At 37.8% G+C, this 25265-nt stretch overlaps 1 protein-coding gene and 1 non-coding gene across 12 annotated transcripts in view; both read right to left on the bottom strand.

Annotated features, from left to right (window-relative positions):
• RPS6KC1 (ribosomal protein S6 kinase C1) overlaps positions 1-20180 on the bottom strand; it is a 141640-nt gene extending 121460 nt beyond the window's left edge. For 7 of the 11 annotated variants that reach the window (XM_059674159.1, XM_059674156.1, XM_059674162.1 and 4 more), the window contains exons 1-3: positions 19932-20180; positions 11169-11204; positions 5049-5169 (exon numbers count right to left, since the gene is read on the bottom strand). In XM_059674159.1, coding sequence (XP_059530142.1) covers positions 5049-5169; positions 11169-11204; positions 19932-20036 — 262 coding nt within the window. In that variant the 5' untranslated portion in view covers positions 20037-20180. Of the gene's footprint in view, positions 1-5048; positions 5170-9438; positions 9555-11168; positions 11205-19931 lie in introns of all 11 variants that reach the window. The other 4 variants (XM_059674157.1, XM_059674165.1, XM_059674166.1 and 1 more) reach the window with 3 other exon arrangements.
• On the bottom strand, positions 665-770 carry LOC132221503 (U6 spliceosomal RNA). Its single transcript, XR_009450032.1, has one exon. It is a non-coding gene; the product is annotated as a U6 spliceosomal RNA (small nuclear RNA).
• Positions 20181-25265: the final 5085 nt, after the last annotated feature.

Genomic DNA, 25265 nt, shown 5'->3' with positions numbered 1-25265 from the left:
AGAGGAAATTATGAGAACATCTGTATATCAATAGGGTCAAAAACTTCAGTTTGAAGAAAAAAGCTTTTTCAGCCAAATTCCATGTGTGAGGCTGTCAGACACCATAACATGCTTGTGAGAAAAAGGAGAACACACAGCACCAGTGATCTGTTTTACAAGGTGATAGAAAGGTTGTATTTATAGAATTTTAATTATATATACAGTGTGAATGCTAATGAGGTATTTCAAACATGACCATTTTAACCACTCTCAGACCAGACTACCAGCTTGATACCATGTATCATACTGATGGCAATATAGGTTTAAAAAAACACGATTATTAAGAGCAACATCATCACCTACTTAAAGATTTCCAGTAGCTTTGCAAAATGTTAACTGAAACTGAGGCACAAAGAGATTCCTAGTTATACTGCCCAATGCAACAATTTGAAATCGAACCACTGAATACCTCAACTCAATGTGTCTCATGCTTATGGTGAAGTGTCCACTTCATGGTAACTAAAAGAAATGATATTACTGTATATTTTTTAATTAGATTTATTGGGGTAGCAATGGTTAATAAAACTATATAGGTTTCAAGTATATAATTCTGATACATCATCTGTATATTGCATTGTATGCCCACCACTCAAAGTCAAATCTCCTTCCATCACCATATATTTACAAAAATATGAAACACATCGCGAATTTGCGTGTCACCCTTATGCAGGGGCCATTCTAATCGCCTCTGTATCATTCCAATTATAATATACTAGAGGCCTGGTGCACAACATTTGTGCACTGAGTGGGGGGGCTCCCTCAGCCCAGCCTGCACCCTCTTGCAGTCCAGGACCCTCTGGGAGTTCTTAGCGCTGCTGCGGAGGCAGGAGAGGCTCCCGCCACCACTGCTGCACTTGCTAGCTGTGAGCCCAGCTTCTGGCTGACACTCTTGCATTGAGTGTCTGCCCCCTGGTGATCAGTACGTGTCATAGAGACCGGTCATTCTGCCGTTCGGTTGATTTACATATTAGGGTTTTATTATATAGGATGTGCTATCTAAGCTCAATGTATCTCATGCTTACGGTGAACTATCTACTTCATAATGTTGGCAGCGATAATGGCACCAGGTGTTAGACCAGTGGAGTCAGATCAGATCTTGCTTTAGCAACTTAGGTACTAGATACTTGAGTTTTAGCTAAGAAATAATTCATTACTAAGACTCAAGATTTAAAAGAAAGTTTATTTAGAAAGTCACAGAGGTAAAAGAAAGAAGAAATGGGCTCAGAAAACAAGTTACAGAGGCAAAAGAAAGGCCCTTGTTGCTTAGGATCGCCTGCAGGGAAGGGGGTGGGGAGAGGGCTGTAGGCATGCTCCCAGGAGAGAGAGCCACACTGGGTCCTGGTCTTGAGGGTATTTATCTGGAGGGCTCAGGGGAGGGTTCCAATAGAATATTCATCAGCTTTCTAGGTGTGTCCTTACAGGGTCATGGCCTCTAATGACTCGTCAGCATCAGAGCAGGGGGTCATTACAGCTGGTCCTGATATCAGCCATGGCATCGCCAGTCTGGTTCTGCTGCTTTTCTGGGCCTGGAGCTAAACCACAACTGAGGCCGATATGTTATCCCTACGGGTTAATGCTTAAGGGAGTAGTAGTGCAAGGGCCCGCATGGGAGTCACATGAGGCCACTCTTCAGCCCCGGTTCCTCCTCCCAGGGGGTCTACTGCATGACTAGCAATATGTAAGGAAAGGTTAGGAGAGAGTCGGAACTGCATGACCAGCTACATGAAAGGTCAAGGGGTCTAAACCTCATAACCAGTGATATGCTAGAAGAAAATTTACCCTGGGGGCGAGGTCCTTGTTTTTCCAGTTTCACCCATTACTACCTAGCGAGGGAACATGGCCACAGAATCTGGCTGGAGATCCTAAGCAGAACTTCGCTGGAGATCCAGACCAGAACTTGGCTGGAGATCCTGGCTAGAGATCCTGGCTAGGCTGCTGATCAACTGAACGCTGTCTCTGTGTCATTCCTTCTTCGCCGACTCCGTCCACACCTTTGGGGACCCCTGGACCTGCTGGGGTTGGACCCCGGCATCTGGCGCCCGAACAGGGACCCCTAGGTAAGCGCCCCGCACTCGGGACGGATAGGACTCCACTGTAGGAAGAGGGTGGATAGTCTTTGCCGACTCCGTCCACACCTTTGGGAACCCCTGGAACAGGATTCCCATAGGTAAGCCCCCCCTCATTGAGAACCCCCACATTCAGGACGTATAGGACTCCACCAGGGTGCTGCAAACCCCCCTATGAGGAGAAGCAGGGTAAGAAGGTGGATAGTACAGAACTTAGATTGAGAAGAAGTGCCATACTGAGTCTAAAGAAAAAAGACTCGTATTGATCTTTTAACACATATGCTTGCTAGCAGAGGAGTTAAGGTTACTCCCAGTCAGATGGAACGTTTTATACAAGAAATATGTCCATGCTTTTCTGAGGAAGGAAAGGTGCCGGAAAGGTAAATGTAGAGGCATGGGAGAAGGTAGGCCCAAGGAGCCTTATCCTTAATCCCACTGCAGCCTTTCCACCCTGGGAAAGTGCAGGATTGGCAAGCTCTCCCTGGGATGATAGATCAGGACTCAGGTAATAGCGAAAAGCGCCAATCCTACTCTTAAAATGGATACACAGGACTCGGGTAATAGCGGAAAGCACCAATCCTACTCTTAAAATGGATATAAGAGAGCATTTGGGGTTTTTCTTTTTAATGCCTGCTTTTAAAAAATAAAAAAGGGGGAATTTGCCGGGAGCCGGTCCATCCTTGCTGTTTCCGCCCTAGTGACCTTCTGTAATCTGGCCATCGTCTTTGTTCTGCTCATGTCAGTCTAATGGTCAACCACAATGGTAACTAAAAGAAATTGCTGTAGAGTTAGACCTGAATTCTTTCAGTCTTTTTTCTGTAAATTGGAAAATTTTGCAAATTAAAAAAAAATGGAGGAAAATTAGTTGCTACATTGATGAAATGGAGAATTGGAAGGGAAAACAACTAACTCAGTCTGATGGAAACACAGAAAACTTACTAGAAGAGGAGACATCTAAAAGTATGAAAGGTTAGCGAAAAATTTCACAGTGGAACAGTGCAACACTAAAGAAAGAGATACGAGAGAGTATGTATGTTAGGGAAATGGTAAGCTGAGCAACAGATAAGAGCTAACAATAGCTGATAATGTATTGAGCATTGAACTAGACACATACAGATATAATCCTCAAAACAGGAAGGTATTATTCCTATCCTACCAATAAGAAAAAGACTCAGATGTTAATTTGTATTAAGATCACACCACTAGTAAATAGTGGATAGAGGTTTGGGCCTAAATCTATCTGATTCCAAAAGGTATGTTCTTTTCACTATAATATTAGAACATTACCTATCTGATGGTTCTGCAAATTACAATAGGTCTGTATTTTGTTGCTGAGGCTTATATACTAAAAATGTGAGAGTAACTAAAAAGACAGATGATTAACCAACAATTCCCTCCACACAACCACAGCTGCTGCCTACAGGGTTCATTGCAGTTATCAAGTATTACAAATGGACTGTACCATTCACTGAGAGTGATAAATTGCTTACTTATTAAGATTAATAAGAAACTTTCACTCTATAATATGTAAGAATGAGGAGAAAAGTTGAAGATAATCCATTAGCAACAAACAATAGTAGCTAAGAACCAATTCGGAAGCCACTCCCTTTCACCAAGAGACAAGCTTATTGCTTTAAAAGCCAGGTTGTGTATCTTCCAACATTGAATTTAAAGATATGTGTGCACAGTTAAATTCTACAGTTCAGAAGGTTTAAGGTAAAAAGTAAAAGTAGGTCTCCTCCCATGACCTCGGAGGTTTTGCACATTATACAAATGTGTGTAGGTACGTCTTCACACAAATATGTATGTCTATTTAAATATAGATGGGATCTTACTGGGCATTGCTGGGCAATACTTGCTTCCTATATCTTAAAAACACATTGGTGGACAATATTTGTTTCCTATATCTTAAAAATATACCTCGGCTATATTTCCATACCAATATATCTAAAATTTTAGCTGAAGAATTCTATGCATTGGCTAAATTATGGCACATTCATACAATCACATATTGTACAAATACAGTTTATTTTCAGTATTCTATTGAAAATGCTGCAAGGAACACCCATGAACATGTACATACGTGTGTGTGCACAAATTTGTGTGTGCGTGTAAGTGTTCTCAAAACACGGTCCACGGACTGCTGAGGGTTCCCTAAGGGCCTTACAAGAGATCAACAAGGTCAAAGCAATTTTCATAACGTGGTTGCATTTTTCACCACACTGACATTTGCACTGATATCTAAAACCAATGGCAGTAAAACTGCTGGCCTCTTAGCAGGAATCAAGACAATGGCACCAAACTACACTTACTGCTAATCATCATATTCCTTACTGCCACTCACTCGTATTAAAATTTCTTTAAATGCCAGTTTCACTTAAGAATATACTTGATAACGCAGAAAATTTACTAACTTTATTTATTAAATCTCAACCCTTAAGACCATTTCTTTTTAAAAACCTATGGGGGAAAAAACAAACTGTAACTACTGAGACTTGCTATCCAAGTCTAAATATAGGTTGGTTGTTTTTTTAATTTCCTTTAGACATCTATGATATTAACAACATTTTGATATTATATGATAAATGGGTCAACATTTGCAAGAAATATGCAAAGTATAGACGTTAAAAAATCAAAAATAAATCAGAACTATAATAATAATTCAACATCATCTTTTCTTATGTTCTCACACATTTTTTATTTGATTGGTTGGAGTTGCTGTGCTGCTGTTTCATAGAAGAGTGGTTTTAGTAAATGTGTTCTGAGTTAACAAAACCATATCAAGAACATGAAAACAACTTCAGGTGCCTGATGCTTGCTACATGATATGAATTATTGTAATAAATAAAGGGTCCTCTACCTTCATGGCACAGTATTTCAGCATATGTGCATAATTAGCTAATCATCATGTTTTAAAACCACAAATTCAAAATAATCACTTACCAAACACTTTTCCTTTAGCAAATGGAGGAAACAATTCTGAATGTCGAAATAAGTTTTTATGAATTTGCCATAGTTCTTTGTGTAGTTTCTTAAAGTCACTGTATCTCTTCCACACGATTATCTAAAGACAGAAAAAAAATGTGTATCTCGGTTCAGATATCTGAACATAATTGTTTCTTTAGTGTTCAAAATTGTCATACCAAGACAAACAAGTGTATGTTCTAACCAATATGGTTACATGTCTAAAATTAACTAACATTTGCTTTAAAAATATAGAACAGCAATTTTCCCTCCAAATGTCCCAACTTTTAAATTTCATTATTTTATTTTATTTTTAACCATGATGAGAACACTTTATTCTTTTGTACAGTTTGCAACATCTTATGTCTAAAGCTTAGTCATTTTTCTACCTATGGAAAAAAATAAGCAAATAATGGTATGACCAAGCAAAACACTAGGGGGAAATGTCATTTTGTGTCAAAACATTAATTACAGTTGTTAGCAATCAAGTTTTACTACATTTTTAAATGAAAGTTGCATTTTAAATAAGTACTGTCTTGTTCAAACTGGAAAAACATTCAACTTGGTACAAAGGTCTATCCTACCTAAAATCTCATTTAACCTCTTCAAAATCCAATTACGACTGGCCATGGAAATGAGCTAGATGTCAAAATATATATTCTGTCTCAAAAACAGCATATTTATAAACACAAAGTAATTAATTTAGACAATTTTTAAACACAAAGTACATACTCAGCATTTGCCTAAAAGGATAAACAAAGTGAATAACACTGAGGGAAAAATAACTATGTAGCAAGTAATTAACATGAACTTTTTATTTCCTAAATCTCAATTTAAAGTAGTAATAAGATTTCTGAAAGCAAGGTGAATCTTGATCAGAATACCATTAAAAGTAGTATATTTCAAAAATAACATTCATTTAGATTATACAGCATATAAAAAATAAATATACCTTCATAATTTCTAATTATTGTTTAACCTCGTTCAGATTAAATCAGGAAAAAAACTTTATAAAGGAAAAGGACTTGAACATGGCCTTGATATCACTGATTCACCCCTCAGTCTCCACAAAATGAGTAAACTACATTTTAAATTCCATCACCTAGTATATTGGGGCCTTTGCTAAAAAAAAAAACAAAAAAAAAAAAAACCTACTACCTCAATTCTAACAAAGTCAATATTAAAAATTTACTGTATGTATGTGTGAAATCCTTCACTAAACTTTGTCAAACTACCAAAAATTCTATCATGATTAATAAGTTTCTTGTTTCTAACACATACATAATCTAGGGGACTAATCAAACTGTCGCATGAATTAACTTAAGTAAACTGCTCCCTCCTGATGCTTGCTTTTATTCATTTACTCAACAACAAAAGTGGTCATCAAAACAAGTATTTCATGGCCCTACTTTGTGGTAGGTAGGTACTGTGTTGGCACAAAGAATGAAGAAATGAGAAACAACCCCTGCCCTCAAAGAGTTCCAGTTTAGTGAGGAAGATAAGCCAACACAGTAAGCACATCACAAGACAGCAGTGCGATCAACCCTAGAAGGGGCAGCCCAGAGCGATGTGGAAGGAGCACCTCCACCAGCATTGGATCTCTAAGAAGGCTTCACAGAAAGTATTACCTTAGGTGAGTGACCTAAAGGGAAGTAGTGATTAAACCAACAAAAATAAAGACAGAAAGAAGGGTTGTAGATGAAGTTTTTAAAAGGAGAACGGTGCCAAATATAATTACTGCAATTTTAGCTTTGCAACTGGATAAATGGTGATGCTATTCCCTAAGAAGAAAAGCCAAGGGAGAAAAAGCTGTTTGGCGATAAGAACAAAGTTCAACTTTAGATACATTTGATTTAGGTACTTGTGACACATCTAATTGGAGATGTCCCATAGGGTGGACGGGTTTATGGTTCGAGAGCAAGAACTAAGCAAGATGAATTAATTTGGGGTCAAGCAGTAAAGGTTGCTCAGCATCTGTAATGAGATGAGGAACCTAACAACAGAATGATACGGAACCTTAACACCCAGGGGCCAGCCAGAAGTAAGGAAAAGAACACCAAGTCCAGAGTGTTTAAGAAGCTTGACTATGCCGTGAGAGAGGGTACACAGAAGAAATGTTATTTTAAAATGGAAGTGAATGAGACAAATGCTGAGGGCAAAGAACCAACAGTTCCAGTAAAAGACAAAGCAAGAGGAATTGAGAGAGCCAGACCAATACTTGAAAAGCAAAGGTCCTTGGAAAAAGTAAAATTAAAGTGATTTTAATTTTCCTATTTTTGTGCTTCTCTGTAGTTTTTAATTTTAATACATGAACATAATTCTGCCATGGGAAAAAAAACAATGTTACTTTCATATTTTTAAAATAGAGCAAATTATGGTGGTACCACAGTGCCAAAGGGCTTAAGGAGAAAATGAGTGACTGGCTTGTAAAAGTAATCTTATATAAGATAAATGTAAAGCCATTATAAACTAGAAATTAGAGCTATTCAATAGACTATAGAGCTCATGGAAACAGATCTGCAGATAAAATGTATATTCTATTTAGGGTCACTGTAAAATAAAGGCAGTGTAACTTAAGGGGCAAAAGTTAATTTAGTCATAATAATGATAATAATACCATGGTATATAAACCAGTAGATTGTCAGAGCAAGAATAAGAACCACCCCCACAAGGTGAGAATCTGTTTCTTCACCATGTCCTAATTTATTCACTCCCATATTCCTTATTTTCACACTACAACTTTAGAACTGAATGATCTAAGAACAAATGTAACCCCTCAAGAAAGCAGGAAACCAAAACATCACAAAATGTCACCATTTACTGACTCCTTTTAAGTTTGGACATTTCTAGAAACCTTAAAAATGGAAAAGTAAACAGAAGCACACTCCCATTATATGAACAAGTATAAATGTTTATAATTAGACTACACATAGTTGCAACAGATACATGCAAAAAATTATTTTCTCTAATAATCAAATTTTTCCTATTATAGAAAAAAATCAAGGGGAGTGGGTGGAGGTGGGAGAGCACATAGATGGGTTAAATTGTGATGGAAAAAATAAAATGAAATAAAAATCACCGTTTAACAGCTATTGCTGTATTGAACCATTTCTGCAGAAATTTCTTATTCATTAAAATTATGAGTAAAATTCCTCAATTAAATAGTAATTTAATGACAATCATATATAGACTACAAATTTAATAAAAGCTTAATTATTATTAGAAACATTCCCTTATTTTTACATTAAAAAGTTTTAAGATAACTTCATTTTTTAAAAATATATTTTATTGGTTTTTTACAGAGAAGAAGGGAGAGGGATAGAGTTAGAAACATCGATGAGAGAGATACAACGATCAGCTGCCTCCTGCACACTTCCTACCGGGGTTGTGCCCGCAACCAAGGTACATGCTCTTGACGGGAATCGAACCCAGGACCCTTTAGACCGCAGGCTGACACTCTATCCACCAAGCCAAACTGGTTAGGGCAAGATAACTTCATTTAATGATACCAAAAACCTTTAGATCTCTTGTATTTTACAAAACCACTCAATTCAATTAACTTTTCCTTTTTACTCTTCCATAGTACTAGAACCTTCTGAATCATCTACCATACTATTACTTACTAATTTTCTTTCCCTTGACACATTTCTGACACCAGTAAAATGTACTACCTACAGAGAAACAGAGCCAGATAGATTACTCTCTTTAAAGGGTGGGAGAGGGAGGGCATATTTCCATCTCTCCCTTTACTTGATACAAGTATTCATGCCCTAGAGACTCTTCTGAACAAGAGGCCACATTGACTGTTATTGCTCCCCTTCCAATTCATCCATGCTGCTCTTAATAAATAAAAATTTAGAGAAAAAGTCTAACAGATAAGAAAAAAAAGCTGATAATTTTAAAATTATTTATTCCATGTTAGTATTTAAGCATTCTTAGGAAGAAAACACTGCACGTGCTAAGGTAGGTAGGTATGTATGTATGTATGTATGTATAAAACAAACAGCAAAATTTCTCATTTTATAAGGAGAGCATATTTTTAGCCCCATATTTGGTTAGATTAAGTATACATTGACTAATCCTCAATACTCCTGCAAAGTCTAAATTCTAAAGCAATAACTAAATGAATCAATTAACAGAAAGAGAAAGTAAAAGAAAAGGAAATGGAAACAAATTCTAAAGGGTGAATTCCTCTCCTTAATGAGAATCCCAATGTTTCAATGAAACATATGGGAAACTAAAAAATATTGTTATAATTTTGAGGTTATTCTATATTTTAAGAAGCCAAATAGAAGACATGGTTGTTTTGGGGTTTTTTATAGCATTTCTAACAAAGGACCATGCAATCATCTAACTAAAGGACACTTACAAGAGTTTTCTGATGAATGTTTCACCAACAGTTGTTATTATAAAAGAGTTTTTCCAAAAAAAGGATTAAGGAAATGGCAGAGAGTATGTTCATGATAGGTTGGTTCAGGATTCTCCCTGGAAAAGGGGAACATCAAGCTACAAACTACAGCATAGCAATCAGACAATATTTTCAAAAGAAACACAACCCACTTTCAGTTTAAGAGAGTTGTAAATTTCAAAAGCAGAAAACCCTGGCATTGACTACTAATTCAACACTCTAAAGAATTCTAAATCCTAAAGAACAGTTCATACTAATCAGCTGACACTTAAGTAAAGAGAGTACTTCAATCAATGGTGCAAATCACTTTCTCTGCCATTTTAGAAGGATAGATATATAGATACATCTTCTTTTCTTCCAAAATAACATTACAATAGTCTCTTCATGGCTATTGGGGCTAGGGGATGTAGGGAGGAGTTAGATATCTTAAAACCCTAGGAAAATAGTAAAGAATCTTTTAAAAATATGTCCTTTATTGAACTATTTTTTAACCATAGGAGAAAAAACAAATACCATATTAGATATAATAAGAAATGGTAATGTATAAAAGTCAAAATATATTCTAAATCTGATGTCACATACACAAACCAAGCAGTACCAAACAATCCACTTAAATGTATGAATCAAGCCACTTAAATGTATGAATCAATTTTTCTGTAAGAAGTAGTGGGGCTTATGGCTAAATCGAAAATACATACCCCACCTAAAGACATTAAAATTCAATAAAAAATAAAAAAATACTGTTGCAGAATTAAGACGGCTCATTTACAATGTCTGTTTCTTTAATAAGAAATAAAATCCCCAACATGCTATGTTCTTCTAATCTTAGTGAAAATGAGATCAAGGTGATCACTTTGGAAGGTATATAAATGTCTAATCATTATGTTGTGCACCTGGAACTAATATAATACTGTATGTCAACTGTAATTAAACAATAAATTAATTTTTTAAAGAAAATGAACAAGCACTAATATAAAAGTAAATTTTAAAACTGTTAAAATAAGTAAGCTCCTCCAATAGGATTCCTAAAGGTATATAAGTACAAAATAATAACAAATACAGAACCATAGTTTTAAGCAAAAACCTTAACAAACTGGTATCATTTTAGAGAAAGGGAGAGTTGAAAAAAGAAACTTAGCATCTACAAAATTTAAAAAAGAAACATCTACATACAAAGCAGTTTTCCAAGATGTCAACATGTCAACTCAATATAAAAATGGAAGTACACAGAAACCCATAACTTAATATTATAATCTTTAAAATGAATACTAGTTACCAAATACTTTTCAAGTTTATATTAATCAGGCATCATAATTTAGAAATAGGTAAATAGGAGCCCTTAACTAATATTGAAATCTGATGAGTATGAGAAAAATTATTACATTATTAAATAGCACTATAATTTCTAAAAATCTTATTTTTATAATTTAACATCGACTAAAATCTAACACATATTTAATACATCTGAATAATCTTTAAATTCTTAGTCATATAACTTAAAACCTATGACAACTTAAAATATACTTAATAGGTCTGAACTAGGACACTTCTGATACTGTTTTGTGAGCTGAAGACAATCTCCACACAAACATACCAACACAAAGACTGACAAACAATTCAATTTGTTCAATCGGGCATTTAGTTAATTTTTTGTCAAACATATAAAATAAAATTTTCATATAACATGTTACCTCCTGGACATCCTCTGGATTTCTTCGTGAAATAACCTGAAACAAAACATACACAGAAATATCTCATCATTATCAAAATTTAAGATTTCACATTTGTATAATTACTTTCAATAGTATTTGTATAAAAAGTTCAATTTGCTTAAAGCAGCGGTTCTCAACCTGTGGGTCACGACCCATTTGAGGGTCAAATGACCCTTTCACAGGGGTCACATCGCCTAAGACCATCGGAAAACACATATATAATTACATATTGTTTTTGTGATTAATCACTATGCTTTAATTATGTACAATTTGTAACAATGAAAATACATCCTGCATATCAGATATTTACATTGCAATTCATAACAGCAGCAAAATTACAGTTATGAAGTAGCAACAAAAATAATTTTATGGTTGGGTGTCACCACAACATGAGGAACTGTATTAAAGGGTCGCAGCATTAGGAAGGTTGAGAACCACTGACTTAAAGCATAAGGAAATAGCCTTAGCCAGTTTGGCTCAGTGGATAGAGCGTCGGCCTGCAGACTGAAGGGTCTAGGATTCAATTCCAGTCAAGGGCACGTACCTCAGTTGCAGGCTCCTGGCCCTGGTCAGGGGCATGTGGAAGGCAACCAATCAATGTGTCTCTCTCACATCTCACATCAGTATTTCTCTCTGTCTCTCCCTCACCCTTCCACTCTCTCTAAAATTCAATGGAAAAAATGTCCTCGGGTAAGGATTTAAAAAAAAGAAGGAAATACCATATTACGTCACTTACACAGAACTCAGCTATATAACTTCACTATCTGAAACACATACTAAAAAATCCAGCAAAAAGGCAACTGAAATAAAGTCCAAATACTAAAGTTCATGTATTACATTTACGCGAGAATGCCTCAGCCTTCACTTTCACTTGACATTATTCTACCAAACTTGTCTATCCTCTTCTCAGACTCCATATAAATTAAAAATATATAAAGCAGCTGCAAATGGACAAAGTATACAGGGATTGCTCTGAATTATTTCTTACAACTGGAAGTGAATCTACAATTAGCTCAATAAAAATTTCAATGAAAAAAAAAAAATACAGCCACAATGCTCAGATACACCAATATCTATGAGAAGTAATCACTGACCACCTAATGGTGCAGAAAACAAAAAGAAAACAAAAATTATAAAAAATTATAATCAGCATTCAAGGACAATGCTATCTTCATTCTCTGAGCAATGAGGAGGAGGGAGGATTCTTTCAGATTTCTCTAATTACAAAAGCCAAAAAGTCTAACACCATTTAGAAAGATTTCCTCACAAAACTAGAAAAGAAGGCTGGGTGCTTAAATCATTAAAAAGCAATGTAGAGTGGGAAAATCTCACATTAAATACATAATAACATCTATATAAATGTAAAATTCATGAACTTGATGCTACCATACGCATTTTGCAAAAACTAAAAGATACATTAAACACATAAAAATGGTTGCCTATAGATGAAAGGAAGAAAACATTTTTGATAACTACTGACAGTACCATGAACTGGGGATTAGGATCAACTCAACACTACTGCAGCCCAAAACAAAAACAGCAGTAATTGTTTATGTACTCCACAAAACCCTGTCAACCATTAGATTTTACTTATTCTTTCACTTATTCAACAAATATTAGTGCCTACTCTGCAGGTAGGTACTGAAGTATAATGGAGAATACATCAGGCTTGATTCCTATGCCACTACACTATAAAAACATAATCACTAGCCAGATACCTTACCAAGTTCAACCAAATGACAACCCACTATGAGGTGTTCAGTAGACCCACAGGTGTAATCTCATTTAAATCAGTTAAGAATGTGTCCTCTGACGTGGACACCAAAAACAAAGGGGTTAGAATAACATGGGCTGAGCCTAGATGTCCATTAGTAACAACTCTTTCTAATTATATAATTCTCTTCAGCAAAACTGATGAAAAATAAGAAAACCAATCAGAAATCTGAAGTAAGAATATGACCATACTGAAAATGAACAAAGTTGAACCCTGAGACCAAGCTATTTATAACTTTTAATACTATATTAGCAATGATCTCAACAAGTAATATCAACTCTAAAACAAAAATACAACATTCACTCTGATATAGACTATTACTACTTCGTAATCTTTCCCTGAGGTGAATTTCAATATTTTGTCACAAAATTCAGCCAACAAATTCGATAAAAGTTGGAATTTAAAGCAGTGATATCTTTCATTTAAAGTTCATAAATTTCTGTTGCAAGCGTTAACTACCAATGGCTCATTAAGTACTTACTTGAGAAGTCTCGATAGATAGATGATAGATAGATAGATAGATAGATAGATAGATAGATAGATAGATAGATATAGATAGAATTCTATTGCCAAGTCATGTTGAAAATTATTACCCTAAAGCACTGCTTCACAAACCACACTGCATGGAATACTGGTATTCTTTAAAATCAGTGATCTCAAAAGACTAATGACGAACTCAGTTTACCTTTGTTTAAAAAAGAAACACACAGTACTTTATGATGCCTTGTAAATCTCCAAAAGGAAGCTATATAGTATTTCCCAAGGTCATCTATCTACTCTATTTTCTATTTTTATCATATGTTTTTTATTTATTATTATTTTTGTATTTAGTGTGACACCTACTAAAATTTGGAACACAGTGGAAAATGCTACTGTGATGTTTGTGATCCATCCGCCTCTGTTAATGTCAAAAGCAAATTCTCAATTTAGGAAAACAAAGTAACTATCTCCTACTGTGCTAAGAAATTAAATCTTTTCCTTCATTCAGCAAAACCCTGCCTCATAGGATGAGACAATCAAGGCCCAAGAGCATACAGTAACACAGTAATACTAATAATATTAATCAATAACAAGGCAGTACCTAATCTCACAACTCTGTGATTCTAAACAAAGTGCTCTTTCCGGGACACAATGAAACCAGCCCTCCTAGACATTAAAATTCCAAGTATGTGAGAAATATTCCTATTGGCTGTTAGGTAAATCCATTTTGTCTTTACAAAGAAATGCCAATCAAAAGCTGAAGAAGCACGCTGGCAGAACAGAAAGAATTAAGAAGAAAGGGATTTGAATACTTGCTCTGGCACTAGCCATGAATTGCTTTTTTACCAGTTCCCTAATAAACAAAAACAAAAAAAAAATCTTAAAATGAGCCCTCTTGCCTATTCTTAAACAAAGACCAGACTTTATAGCTTGGCCTACCTCAGGCCCATAATAATCAACAGATCAAATTGTCATTAGGTCCTCTCCAGTGTGCTAAATTATATTATCTACTTAACAAATATTTCATAAGGAGCTCAGATATAATCCAGGAACTGTGCTTTTGGGTATTTATCAAAAAAAACCCAAAACACTGAATCAAAAATACATATCCATCCATGTGTTCATTGCAGCATTATTTACAATAGCCATGATATGGAATCAACCTAAGTGCCCATCAATAGATGAACAGATAAAGAAGTGATGCATATATAGAATGGAATATGACTCATCCATAAAAAAAAGGATGAAATCTGGTCATCTGCAACAACATGGAAAGGCTTAGAGCAGTGGTTCTCAACCTTCCTAATTCCACGACCCTTTAATACAGTTCCTCATGTTGTGGTGACTCCCAACCATAAAATTATTTTTGTTGCTACTTCATAACTGTAATTTTGCTGCTGTTATGAATCGTAATGCAAATATCTGATATGCAGGATGTATTTTCATTGTTCGCGATCCACAGGTTGAGAACCACTGGCCTAGAGGGTATTGTGCTGAGTGAAATAAGTCAGACAGTGAAATAAGTCAGACAAAGAAAGACAAATGCCATATGATTCCACTTATAAGTGGAATATAAAAAACAAAATAAACAAACAAGCAGAATAGAATTAGATTCATAGATACAAAGAACATTTTGATGGTTGTCAGATGGGAGGAGGGTTGGGGGGATGGATGAAAAAGTAGAAGGAATTAAGAAGTACAAATTGGTAGTTACAGAATAGTCATGGGGATGTAAAGTACAGCATAGGGAATATAATCAATAATATTGTAATAACTATGTATGGTGTCAGATGGGTACTAGATTTATCGGGGTGATCACTTTATAAGTTATATAAATGTCTAACCACTGGGTTATACAACTGAAACTAATATAATATTGTATGTTAACTGTAATTTAAAAATAAAAGATTTTTTTTAAAGACATAGTATTAAGCTACAGTTTACAAGGATATAAGCTTAGGAAGGCAGGCAGGGGAGAGTGGGTGGGTGAAAGGTAATCAACAAAAGACTAAATATATACACACACACACACACACACACACACACACACACACACACATAACCCATGGACAGGGACAATTTGGTGGTGAAAGCCTGGGGTGGGAGATGGGGGCAGGCTGGAGAGGGCTAATGGGGGTGAAAGGGGGACATATATAATAATTTCAACAAGAAAGATTTTTTTTGAAAAAGGACTTAGTATTAAGCTACAGTTTATAAGTATATGTGCTATCAAGAGAAATAAAAGCACATGCCCATACAAATACTCGTATACAAATGTTTATAATAGCTGTCTTCATAACCAAAAACTGGAAACAACCCAAATGTCCATCAACAGGTAAACTGATTAATGGTAATATAACCACACAATGGAATATCAGTCAGCAATAAAAGAGAATAAAAACAGGCAACATAGTTGTATCTCAAATAATCATGCTAAGTTAAAGAAGCCAGACCAGAAAGAAAAGTAAATACTGTACAATTTCAATTATACAAAATTCTAGAAAACACACCTAATCTATCACAAAAAGGCGACCAGAGTTTGCCTAGAAACAGGGAGTGGAGAGAGGGAATTGACCACAAAGGAGCATCAGGGAGCTTCTGCCATGATGACCATGGTGGTGCTTACACAACTACAGGTGTCCCCAAAAAATGTACACACACTGTTATGGCTGATAGCTCAATTTTGAAAATAAAATGTGCTTTAATACACACTGCCTTTATAATTATTCAAAATGTGTGTCTATATTTTGGGGGACACCCAATATGTATATATTTGTCCAAACTCATCAAACTGTACACTTAAAATTGGTGAATTTTATTGTATATAAATAAAGTCATATAAACAAAATAAAGTCATAAAGCAACACTGCCTTTTTTACATAAAGGCATACCTTTTGCTTTCCATACTCATGGAAAGAATACAAGCAAGAACTACCATTAACTTAATGTTGATGAGAAATCTATATCACAGTATGAGAATTTTGTAAACTTAGCATGATGAAACAAGCCAAAACTGCTAATGGTTCTTTTATATCTCTGTCTCCTTCAACTAAAGAATCAAAGAAACCTACAAAAGAATTTTCCAATTCTGAATAGAGGTACTTATTCTAGATAAAAAGTAATAAGCAACACAGAGTTTAACTAGAAAATATGTTAACAAGCTTGTAACTGGCCACAAGGTTCCAGAAAAATATTTTTTTAAAAAAATATAAGGGAGAGCCGAAACCGGTTTGGCTCAGTGGATAGAGCGTCAGCCTGCGGACTGAGAGGTCCCGGGTTCGATTCCGGTTAAGGGCATGTACCTGGGTTGCGAGCACATCCCGGGCGGGGGATGTGCAAGAGGCAGCCGACCGATGTTTCTAACTCTCTCTATCTCTCTCCCTTCCTCTCTGTGAAAAATCAATAAAATAGATTTAAATATATATATATGGGAGATTTAAGAAGATGCAAGAGCTTTTATGCTACCCAAAATTTAATAATGATACTTCTGATTATTCTAAATCTACTCTTTCATAAAAAACCCTGTAAGGATCAATAATTTAGAGATTATTCCTTAAAGCTTAAAGTAAATCAGTGGCAGGAAACATAGAGAAGACATTCCTAATTTTTATCTCATAAAGTTCTCTCAGAAGAATACTACTTACCTGGTTAATTCTCCTGAGGAAAGATGTTTTTTTTCCTCCTTAAGACTCAAAAAAAAGCCGAAACCGGTTTGGCTCAGTGGATAGAGCGTCGGCCTGCGGACTGAAGGGTCCCAGGTTCGATTCCGGTCAAGGGCATGTACCTGGGTTGCGGGCATATCCCCAGTGGGAGATGTGCAGGAGGCAGCTGATCGATGTTTCTCTCTCATCGATGTTTCTAACTCTCTATCTCTCTCCCTTCCTCTCTGTAAAAAATCAATAAAATATATTTTAAAAAAAAAAAAGACTCAAAAAAAATTAACCAATATTTTACTTGTTTTATAATATTAAGTACAGTTACTTTTTAAGTATATCTCCATGTTGACCCTCAAACATTAAAATTAAAATCTGTCACCAAAGCAACAAATGAGGACATAAACATTTACAAAGAGAAGAAAAGCAGTGTAAGCAATTTTCAAGTTCAAATAACCTCAGCAATATGTAGCATGCATATTATATAGATTTGGTTAGTCCTGAGGCAATGTGCTACTTTGTGTTCTAATTTATGTTGTCATAAAAGTTAGTCCAGTAAATAGCTCACAGCTTAAGAAAAGATACTTAAGATCTGAATAGGGTTAACCTCTCGTTTTGTAAAGTAAGAATACAAGCAATTATCATACACAGTGTTTGCTATTCAAGTTCCAAACACATTTATGCCTTCAAGCTCTTATTGGCTCTCTCCCTTCTAGCTACCCTTCCACCTACAAGGCCCTCCCCTTTTGTCACCACCTATCTGGATTCTTCTCATCTTTCACCACGGTCTTAATTGGTACATGTTCCCTGATTCCTTGAGCCAGAAGCAATCTCTGTCTTCTGAAATCCCATAGCTCTTTTCTATTCTCCGTGGCACTTAACACTTTCTGCCTTGTACTATACTTCTTCAAAACCTGTAAACTCTCTTCTACTATGAATATCCTTGAAAGAAGGTCCATGTTTTATTCAGCCTCTATCCCTTGCAGCATTTAGTGCCTGGAACTAAACCCTTACTGACCGTGTTGCCTAGAATGGAGAGGAAAACATTCAACGATGTTTTTTAGCCGAAACCGGTTTGGGTCAGTGGATAGAGCATCGGCCTGCGGACTGAAGGGTCCCAGGTTCGATTCCGGTCAGGGGCATGTACCTGGGTTGCGGGCACATCCCCTTTGTGGGGTGTGCGGGAGGCAGCTGATCGATGTTTCTCTCTCATTGATGTTTCTGGCTCTCTATCTCTCTCCCTTTCTCTCTGTAGAAAAATCAATAAAATATATTTTTAAAAAAACACGATGTTTTTTAGACACTGTGTGCCATGCACTGTCTTAGCTGTTATAAAAGGAAACAAATACCAATGATAAAGACCTATTCTGAATATACTAGAGACACAGACATATAACAGATTAATACAATATAACTGCGGTGTTATAATAAGGGATGAACGGGGTGCCATGAGGGAAACATTACATATGTTGAAAATTGTTCCAATTCCATAAATTATATTAGGAAACTAAGCCTCAATGTTTGAAGGTCCCAAGGCCTACAATGGTTTCAAGAGTGGTATAATAAGGGCCCTTAATCTTAAAAAAAAAACAAACTTTTATACTACACCTATATAACAACTTTACTTGCAAACAAGGAGTAGCAAATTTCCCTCTATTCACAACACAGAACCTCTAGGCCAGGCCTGGTCTTATCTTTAAACAAACTTGCTCATCCCACCTTCTGACATTTGTCTCAACTGTGCACCATTTCTATAAAGCACATGCCAAGTTGTTCTCAAGACCTAGTTCCTGAGCTGTCACACATGATCACTGCATCCTCCAGACGTGTATTGTGGGATCACTGCTATCTGTACCTCTCCTTTTTCAAGCAAGGAATGGCAATGACAAAGCTAATTCTGAACTTTTTGTATCATTTGGAGTTAGGCAGAAGTGGCCTCAAATTCCAGATGCGCTGCTGACTTGCAGTGTAAAGTTGGGCAAGTTACAACACCTCCGGCAACCTCAGTTTCCTCCTCGTTAAAATTAGCAGTAACTTGGGTGATGTGTACAAAATGCCTGATACATATGCATACTCACACACACATACATTCCTACTACACATAGACTTACTTAATCGTACTCTTCTTTATTTCCCAAGGAGAGAGACACAAGCTCTCTTTACAAGGAGCAAGAGCAATTTTTAGTACCAAAGCGGGTACTACGAATTGAACCCGGTTAAGTTAACATAGAGGAGACTCGCAGCCTTTAAATGTGCTCTCAAGGCAGCTCGCCCAAGTAAACTTCCGTGGGATTTCTCCTCTGTCTCCCACCGAAAACCATGAAAGACTCAAAGGCAAAAAGGCAGGCGGCAGAGGTCCTGGGCTGTGACCCTAACACCGACATCCTCGAGAGTCCGTCTGCCTCAGGGCAAACAATGACGCTGTCTAAATGGCCGAGGGAAGAAAGGCCCATTACATAAGTAAGATAAGACAATAAATTCTATCTTTAACCTGCACATCCCTCGGAAGCAAGCAAACCCACTTCTGCAAATTTCAGCCTCCGAAGAGAAAGTTCAAATGGGATGGGGGGCTGAGTCATCCATGGAAAACCATCAACCCCTGCCCCACCGGGAACGGGGACGACTCCGCAGCCTTCCCGGGTGGAGTCCCGAGCACCCCACCCTCAGCGCTCCCCAGCCTTCCCCAAGTCCCCCCTCTGACGCACGCCCGGCATCAGGCGCCCCGAGTCCCACCCTCGGCTCCGACCGGGGCCAGGCACCCCCACGCCAGGGTCCCCACCGCAGACCCTCACCTCCCAATTCAAGATACCACCCCCGCCTGACACCCGCACTCACCCGGGCGGTGACCTTATACACCGTGTAGCCCCTCGGGTGTCGCTGAGGCTCGGTGACCGTGTAGAAACGGGCCAGGTCGGCACCCCGCTCCCGAGGAGAGGTCATTCTCCCTCCGCCTCAGCCGCCGCCGCCGGCCGAGAACCATCTGGGCGCCCGGCGCCGCGCTCCCCAGATCCCCAGCGGGGCGAAGCAGCCGCACAGCGGTGGGGGCGGTGGCTCCACCGCGGCGCCGCTGGCGCACGGCTCTGCTTCCGGGTCGGCAGAGGAACTTCCGGGTCAGGCTGCTCGGAGCCACTCGGGGGCGGGAAACTTCCTTTTAGGTTCTGAACCGCCCCGAGCCTGGGTTTGGCAAGTAGGCGAGGACCGTCGCGGCGGAGGACCGAGACGCCTCTCCCAAGTCTGCTTGTGCGCTAGCGCCGTCCCCTTCCGGATTCTGTGACAGCTGTTACGGCCACGACACTCCGGTGGCAGCTTGACCTCCATCCCCTGCCCAGCCGGTGTGCACAAGTATTAAGGGTGGAGCGATACCCTGGCCGAGCATCTTCTTTCCTTCCCCACTCGCGGTCTATCGTTTTAAATACCTACAGTAGCATTTGAACTTTCCGCAGACATCCTGTCCACCTGTGCGCCTTTCTGCCTGCACCGCAAGCCCCAACCCTATGTCAATTTTGAAATTCATCCCCTCAGATTCTAAAAGTGGGAGCCTGTGTCTGGCTTGGGGCGGAGCGTGGGGGGAAGTCAGACAAGCTCTCAAAACTAGGAAGATAGTTTCCGGTTTCAATTGATTCTATCCACTGCTTGGCAATTCCTTTACCTTTCCTTGATCAGGAAATTGCCATTCTCCATAACAGTCATTCCAAGTCTGTGTCATTTTCTTCAATCCTCTGTTCCTCTTCGTCTTGACTCCCTACCCTTTGCCCTCTGCCTCCACTTCTTTACAGAGGGAGAAAAGGATGAACCCTTATAACAATCACTTCATGTTCTCACATTTCTATTCCGACCTGAGATGTAGACATATCTCTCATTTTTAAAACTAATCACTCCTCCTGTGCACTGAAACCTATCCTCTTTGGCAGACATTGTTTCATCAATGGCATCCCAACTCTGCTTTCTGTACCTTTTTTTAAAAATATATTTTGATTTTTTTTTTTCAGAGAGGAAGGGAGAGGGATAGCGAGTTAGAAACATAGACCAGCTGCCTCCTGCACACTCCCTACTGGGTATGTGCCCGCAACCAAGGTACATGCCCTTGACCAGAATCAAACCTGGGACCCTTCAGTCCGCAGGCTGATGCTCTATCCACTGAGCCAAACCGGTTAGAGCTGCTTTCTGTACCTTTAATCTCTTCCTCATCACTGTCTCCTTCTCTGCCTACATATGCATAAATCTATCATTCTTTATTAAACTTGAATTCACCACCTTCTATATGCCAGACATGTTAATTAGGCATTGGAGTTAAAAAAGATGGTCCCTGCTATCTAGTGGCATCTAGTAGGAAAAAAACAGAGAATAATTAAAATATATCATGCTAAGTACCAAGATATATATATATAGAGAGAGAGAGAGAGAGAGCGAGAGAGAGAGAGCTATAGAGCACATCTAATTCAGAATGAAAGATTAGTTAAGGTTTTCTTATGATAGAGCTGAAACTATAGCTGAATCTTGAAAGAGAGATAGGGAATAGCCAAGTAGTAACAGTGAACTCTGAGGTAGGAAAATAATTTGATTTCCAGAATTGTCACATTATTATATTCAGAATGTTCAGTTTTCAACAAAAAATTATGAGGCATCCTAAAAACAGGAAAGTATAACTCATAATTAGAGAAACAGCAATCAATAAAAACCATGTCCAGGAGGAAGCCCAAATGTTGGACTTTACTAGACAAAGATTTTAAAGAAGCTATTTTAAATATTTTCAAAGAGCTAAAGGAAAGCATGTTTAAACTGGCCAAAACAAAAAACAAAAACAAAACTGGCTCAAGAAAAAAGAAAACATCTGAATACATGACCTACAACAATTAAAATTATTGAATCAGTAATTAATGGTAATGATTGCACATTCTTGGGAATATACTAAAAATCACTGAATCGTACACTTTAAAATGGTTAAACTGATGAATTTTGTTATATAAATTTTATTTCAATTAAAAAAAATACAATGAGATATCACCTTAGAACTACAACAATGGCTAAAGTTTTTTTTTAAACTGACACTACCCAATACTGACAAGGACAGGAGCACCTGGAACTCTCAGAAGTTGCCAGTGGGAATTCAAAATGATACAGCCACATTGGGAAACAGTTTAGCAGTTTCTTATATACATAGGCTTACCAGATGTCACAGCAATCTCATTCCTAGGTACCTGAACTCAAGAGGAATGAAAATATATGTCCATAGAAAGACCTATATGGGAATTGAAAGATGAGACAGAGGCCGAAAACCAGGACTACGGGCTTTATTAGAGGAGAAGGACCTGCCGGGCTGTCTCGCAAGGGGAGGACAGCAGCACGTGCAGGGGCGGGCACGCCTTTTGAGGGGCGGAATGGGAAGGGGTGGGGAGCTTAGTGTACTCGGCGCACACTGATTGGTGGCTTACTGCATTGTCCATATAGGACAAGGGCTTAGGGTATTTGGCAGGTGTGGCTTGGTCATCCAATGTATAGTCCATATAAGGTACACGGTTAGTCACTCAGGTATGTCCGGGCTGCAGGTTACGTCATATTCCACCCACCAGTTGGGGGAAGGGAGGATCTATCAGGAATATCTTTAGCAGCTTTATTCATAATAGCCTGATGTACACCTAACAGTCTGGTACCAGAATGACTAAAAGTAAGCATACTGATTATAATAGCAATTTCACTCCTGGACATATACCCAAGAATAGTGAGTGGGTATATCCATTAACAAAAGATACATTAAAACATTCTAAGCACTATTATTCATAAGGTCAAAAAAATTGACACAGCCCAAGTGTCAATCAGCAGTAAGATGGATAAGTTAAATGTGGTATAAAATCATACTATGGGATATACATGGCAATTAAAAAGGATGAACTGCTACATTCATCAACAAGGAGAAATTACACAGGTAATGTTGAGCATAAGAAGTCAGGCATAAGATTACATAGCCCATGATTCCATTTATATAAAGGTAAAGAAAAATGAATCTACGGTGATAGAAGCCAGAATAGAGGTTCTCCATAGAATGTGGGGTGAAGGAGTGGAAGCTACAATGGGTATTGCCTGGGAAGCATGGGAGAGAGACTCTTCTGGGATGTTGGAAAAGTTCCTAATTTGGTTAGTGGTTACATAAAAATATATACATATGTATACATACATATATATATATGAAAACATTTATCAAGCTAAACATTTTTTTTTTCAGTTGATCAGCAGCCTAGCCAGGATCTCTAGCCAAGTTCTGGTTAGGATCTCCAGCCAGGTTCTGTGTCCATGTTCTCTTACTAGGTTCTCCAGCCAGGTTCTCCAGGTTCTCCAGCCAGGTTCTGTAGCCATGTTCCCTCGCTAGGTTCTCCAGCCAGGTTCTGTTCAGGTTCTCCAGCCAGGTTCAGTCACCAGGTTCTAGTCAGGTTCTCTTGCCATGTTCTATCCAGGTTCTGTAGGTTCTCCAGCCAAGTTCTGTAGCCAGGTTCTGTCCAGGATCTTTTGCCATGTTCTCTCCCTAGGTTCTGTCTCTAAGTTCTTCAAGCTAAACATTTAATATGTATGCACTTTCCTGTGTGTGTGCTGTACCCAATTAACAAGTTTTTTAATTAAGAAAATAATGAGCCTGGTCTTCCTAGCCCTGTCCAATTCATGCTTCATATTATCATTAAAATTGTCCATTTTTAAAGCATATGTCACCAGGTTACTCCTCTGTAAAAGTCTTCAGTGGATGCTGTTGCCATGATTTCTCTGCTATGGTTTTTAGGATTCGTTAAGTCTGGTCCCTGTCAACTGTCAGTCTCATTTCTCCAGGTTTCAGCTAAACCCTTTTGTAATTAGCACCTCCAGATCTTCAAGCCATCTGTTTCTTTTGAAAACCCCACCAGCGTTCAGGAATCAGCTCTCTCACGGACTAATTTCTTTCCAAAGCCTTCTTTCACAGCCCCCATCTTTTCTTTTCTTTTCTTTTCTTTTCTTTTCTTTTCTTTTCTTTTCTTTTCTTTTCTTTTCTTTTTCAAGGAGGATTAGATGTTCCTTCCTCTCTGCCCCCACATCTCTATTTCATCTACCTCTCAAGCACAGCACCTATGACGGGGTGGTAATATTTATGTTGGCTAACTTAGGGCTGACATGTATGTGTTGCAGTGAATAAAAGATAAGAGTTATTTGTGGAATGTCTGAACTCCAAGGTTCTGAAGATGTTTCTGTTTTCCCAATAAAATTAAATATATTAAATTATAATGATTTGTCTTATCTTCTTCACCAAAGTCATTGACATATAACTACTGACGTGAGCTTGTGACCAAAATGAAATAACATATTTGCCCATATTAAACTCATGTATTATCAGTCAAGAGCAAGGAAACTCAATGTTTTGGGAAACCTTTGCTACCTTGTTGCAGATTTTCCCTCAATTTTGATTAGATTTTTCAAAATATTGCAAGAGCTCAAAGACTCCCTTAAATATTTTTTTTACCTCTAGGATCCCAGGCTTTCCAGGTTTAGATAACTACTTATGAACTAAAGATTCATGAAAGAGAATAAAGTGATACATACCTTATTAGCCTTCATGAAGAACATGCTTTGGGCATGGGCAAAGTCAAAATACTTGGTAATGGTACCACCAAATAGCCATTTATTTATTCATTATGTAGACAAACAAAAGGTATGGTTTCTCTCCTCAAATGGGTATTAGACAACCACAAAGAGTGTTTTCCTGTTGCTTACATGCAGCTTTCTCTTGCTTTCCTCTGCTGTTCCATTTCTTAGCCTCTTCATTCTCCTCTGTGTCCAAGGAATCCTTGCCAAGACCTGCCCTTGCTCTTGAATACCTTCCCACAAAGATAACTTGAGGAGCCCTGAAGCAGACCAACGTAGGCAGCAAGATCATTTGTCAGAACTGAGCTCAAATCCATGACACCCACAAGTCTCTGCACTGTAGGAACTCACAAACCTGCAAAGCTCCCATTTTGGGACTGAGAGATGGGACTAAAAAAGGGTTTAGTGGTGAAGGGAAGAGAATGGCTAACCCAAAGTTCATATCCTGACTACCAATTTCCTATCATTGTTCTAAAAACCTGGACAAGATTTTTAAAATTTAATCAGCCCATACAGGTTAAGAAATAAAGGAGAAATTCTAGCAAGGACTGAATGCTGTAATGTTTTCAT

Source organism: Myotis daubentonii, chromosome 18, assembly GCF_963259705.1.
Source record: "Myotis daubentonii chromosome 18, mMyoDau2.1, whole genome shotgun sequence".
NCBI lineage: Eukaryota > Metazoa > Chordata > Mammalia > Chiroptera > Vespertilionidae > Myotis > Myotis daubentonii.
Note: the sequence above shows the minus strand (reverse complement) of the source record. Positions and strands in the feature narration are given on the sequence as shown.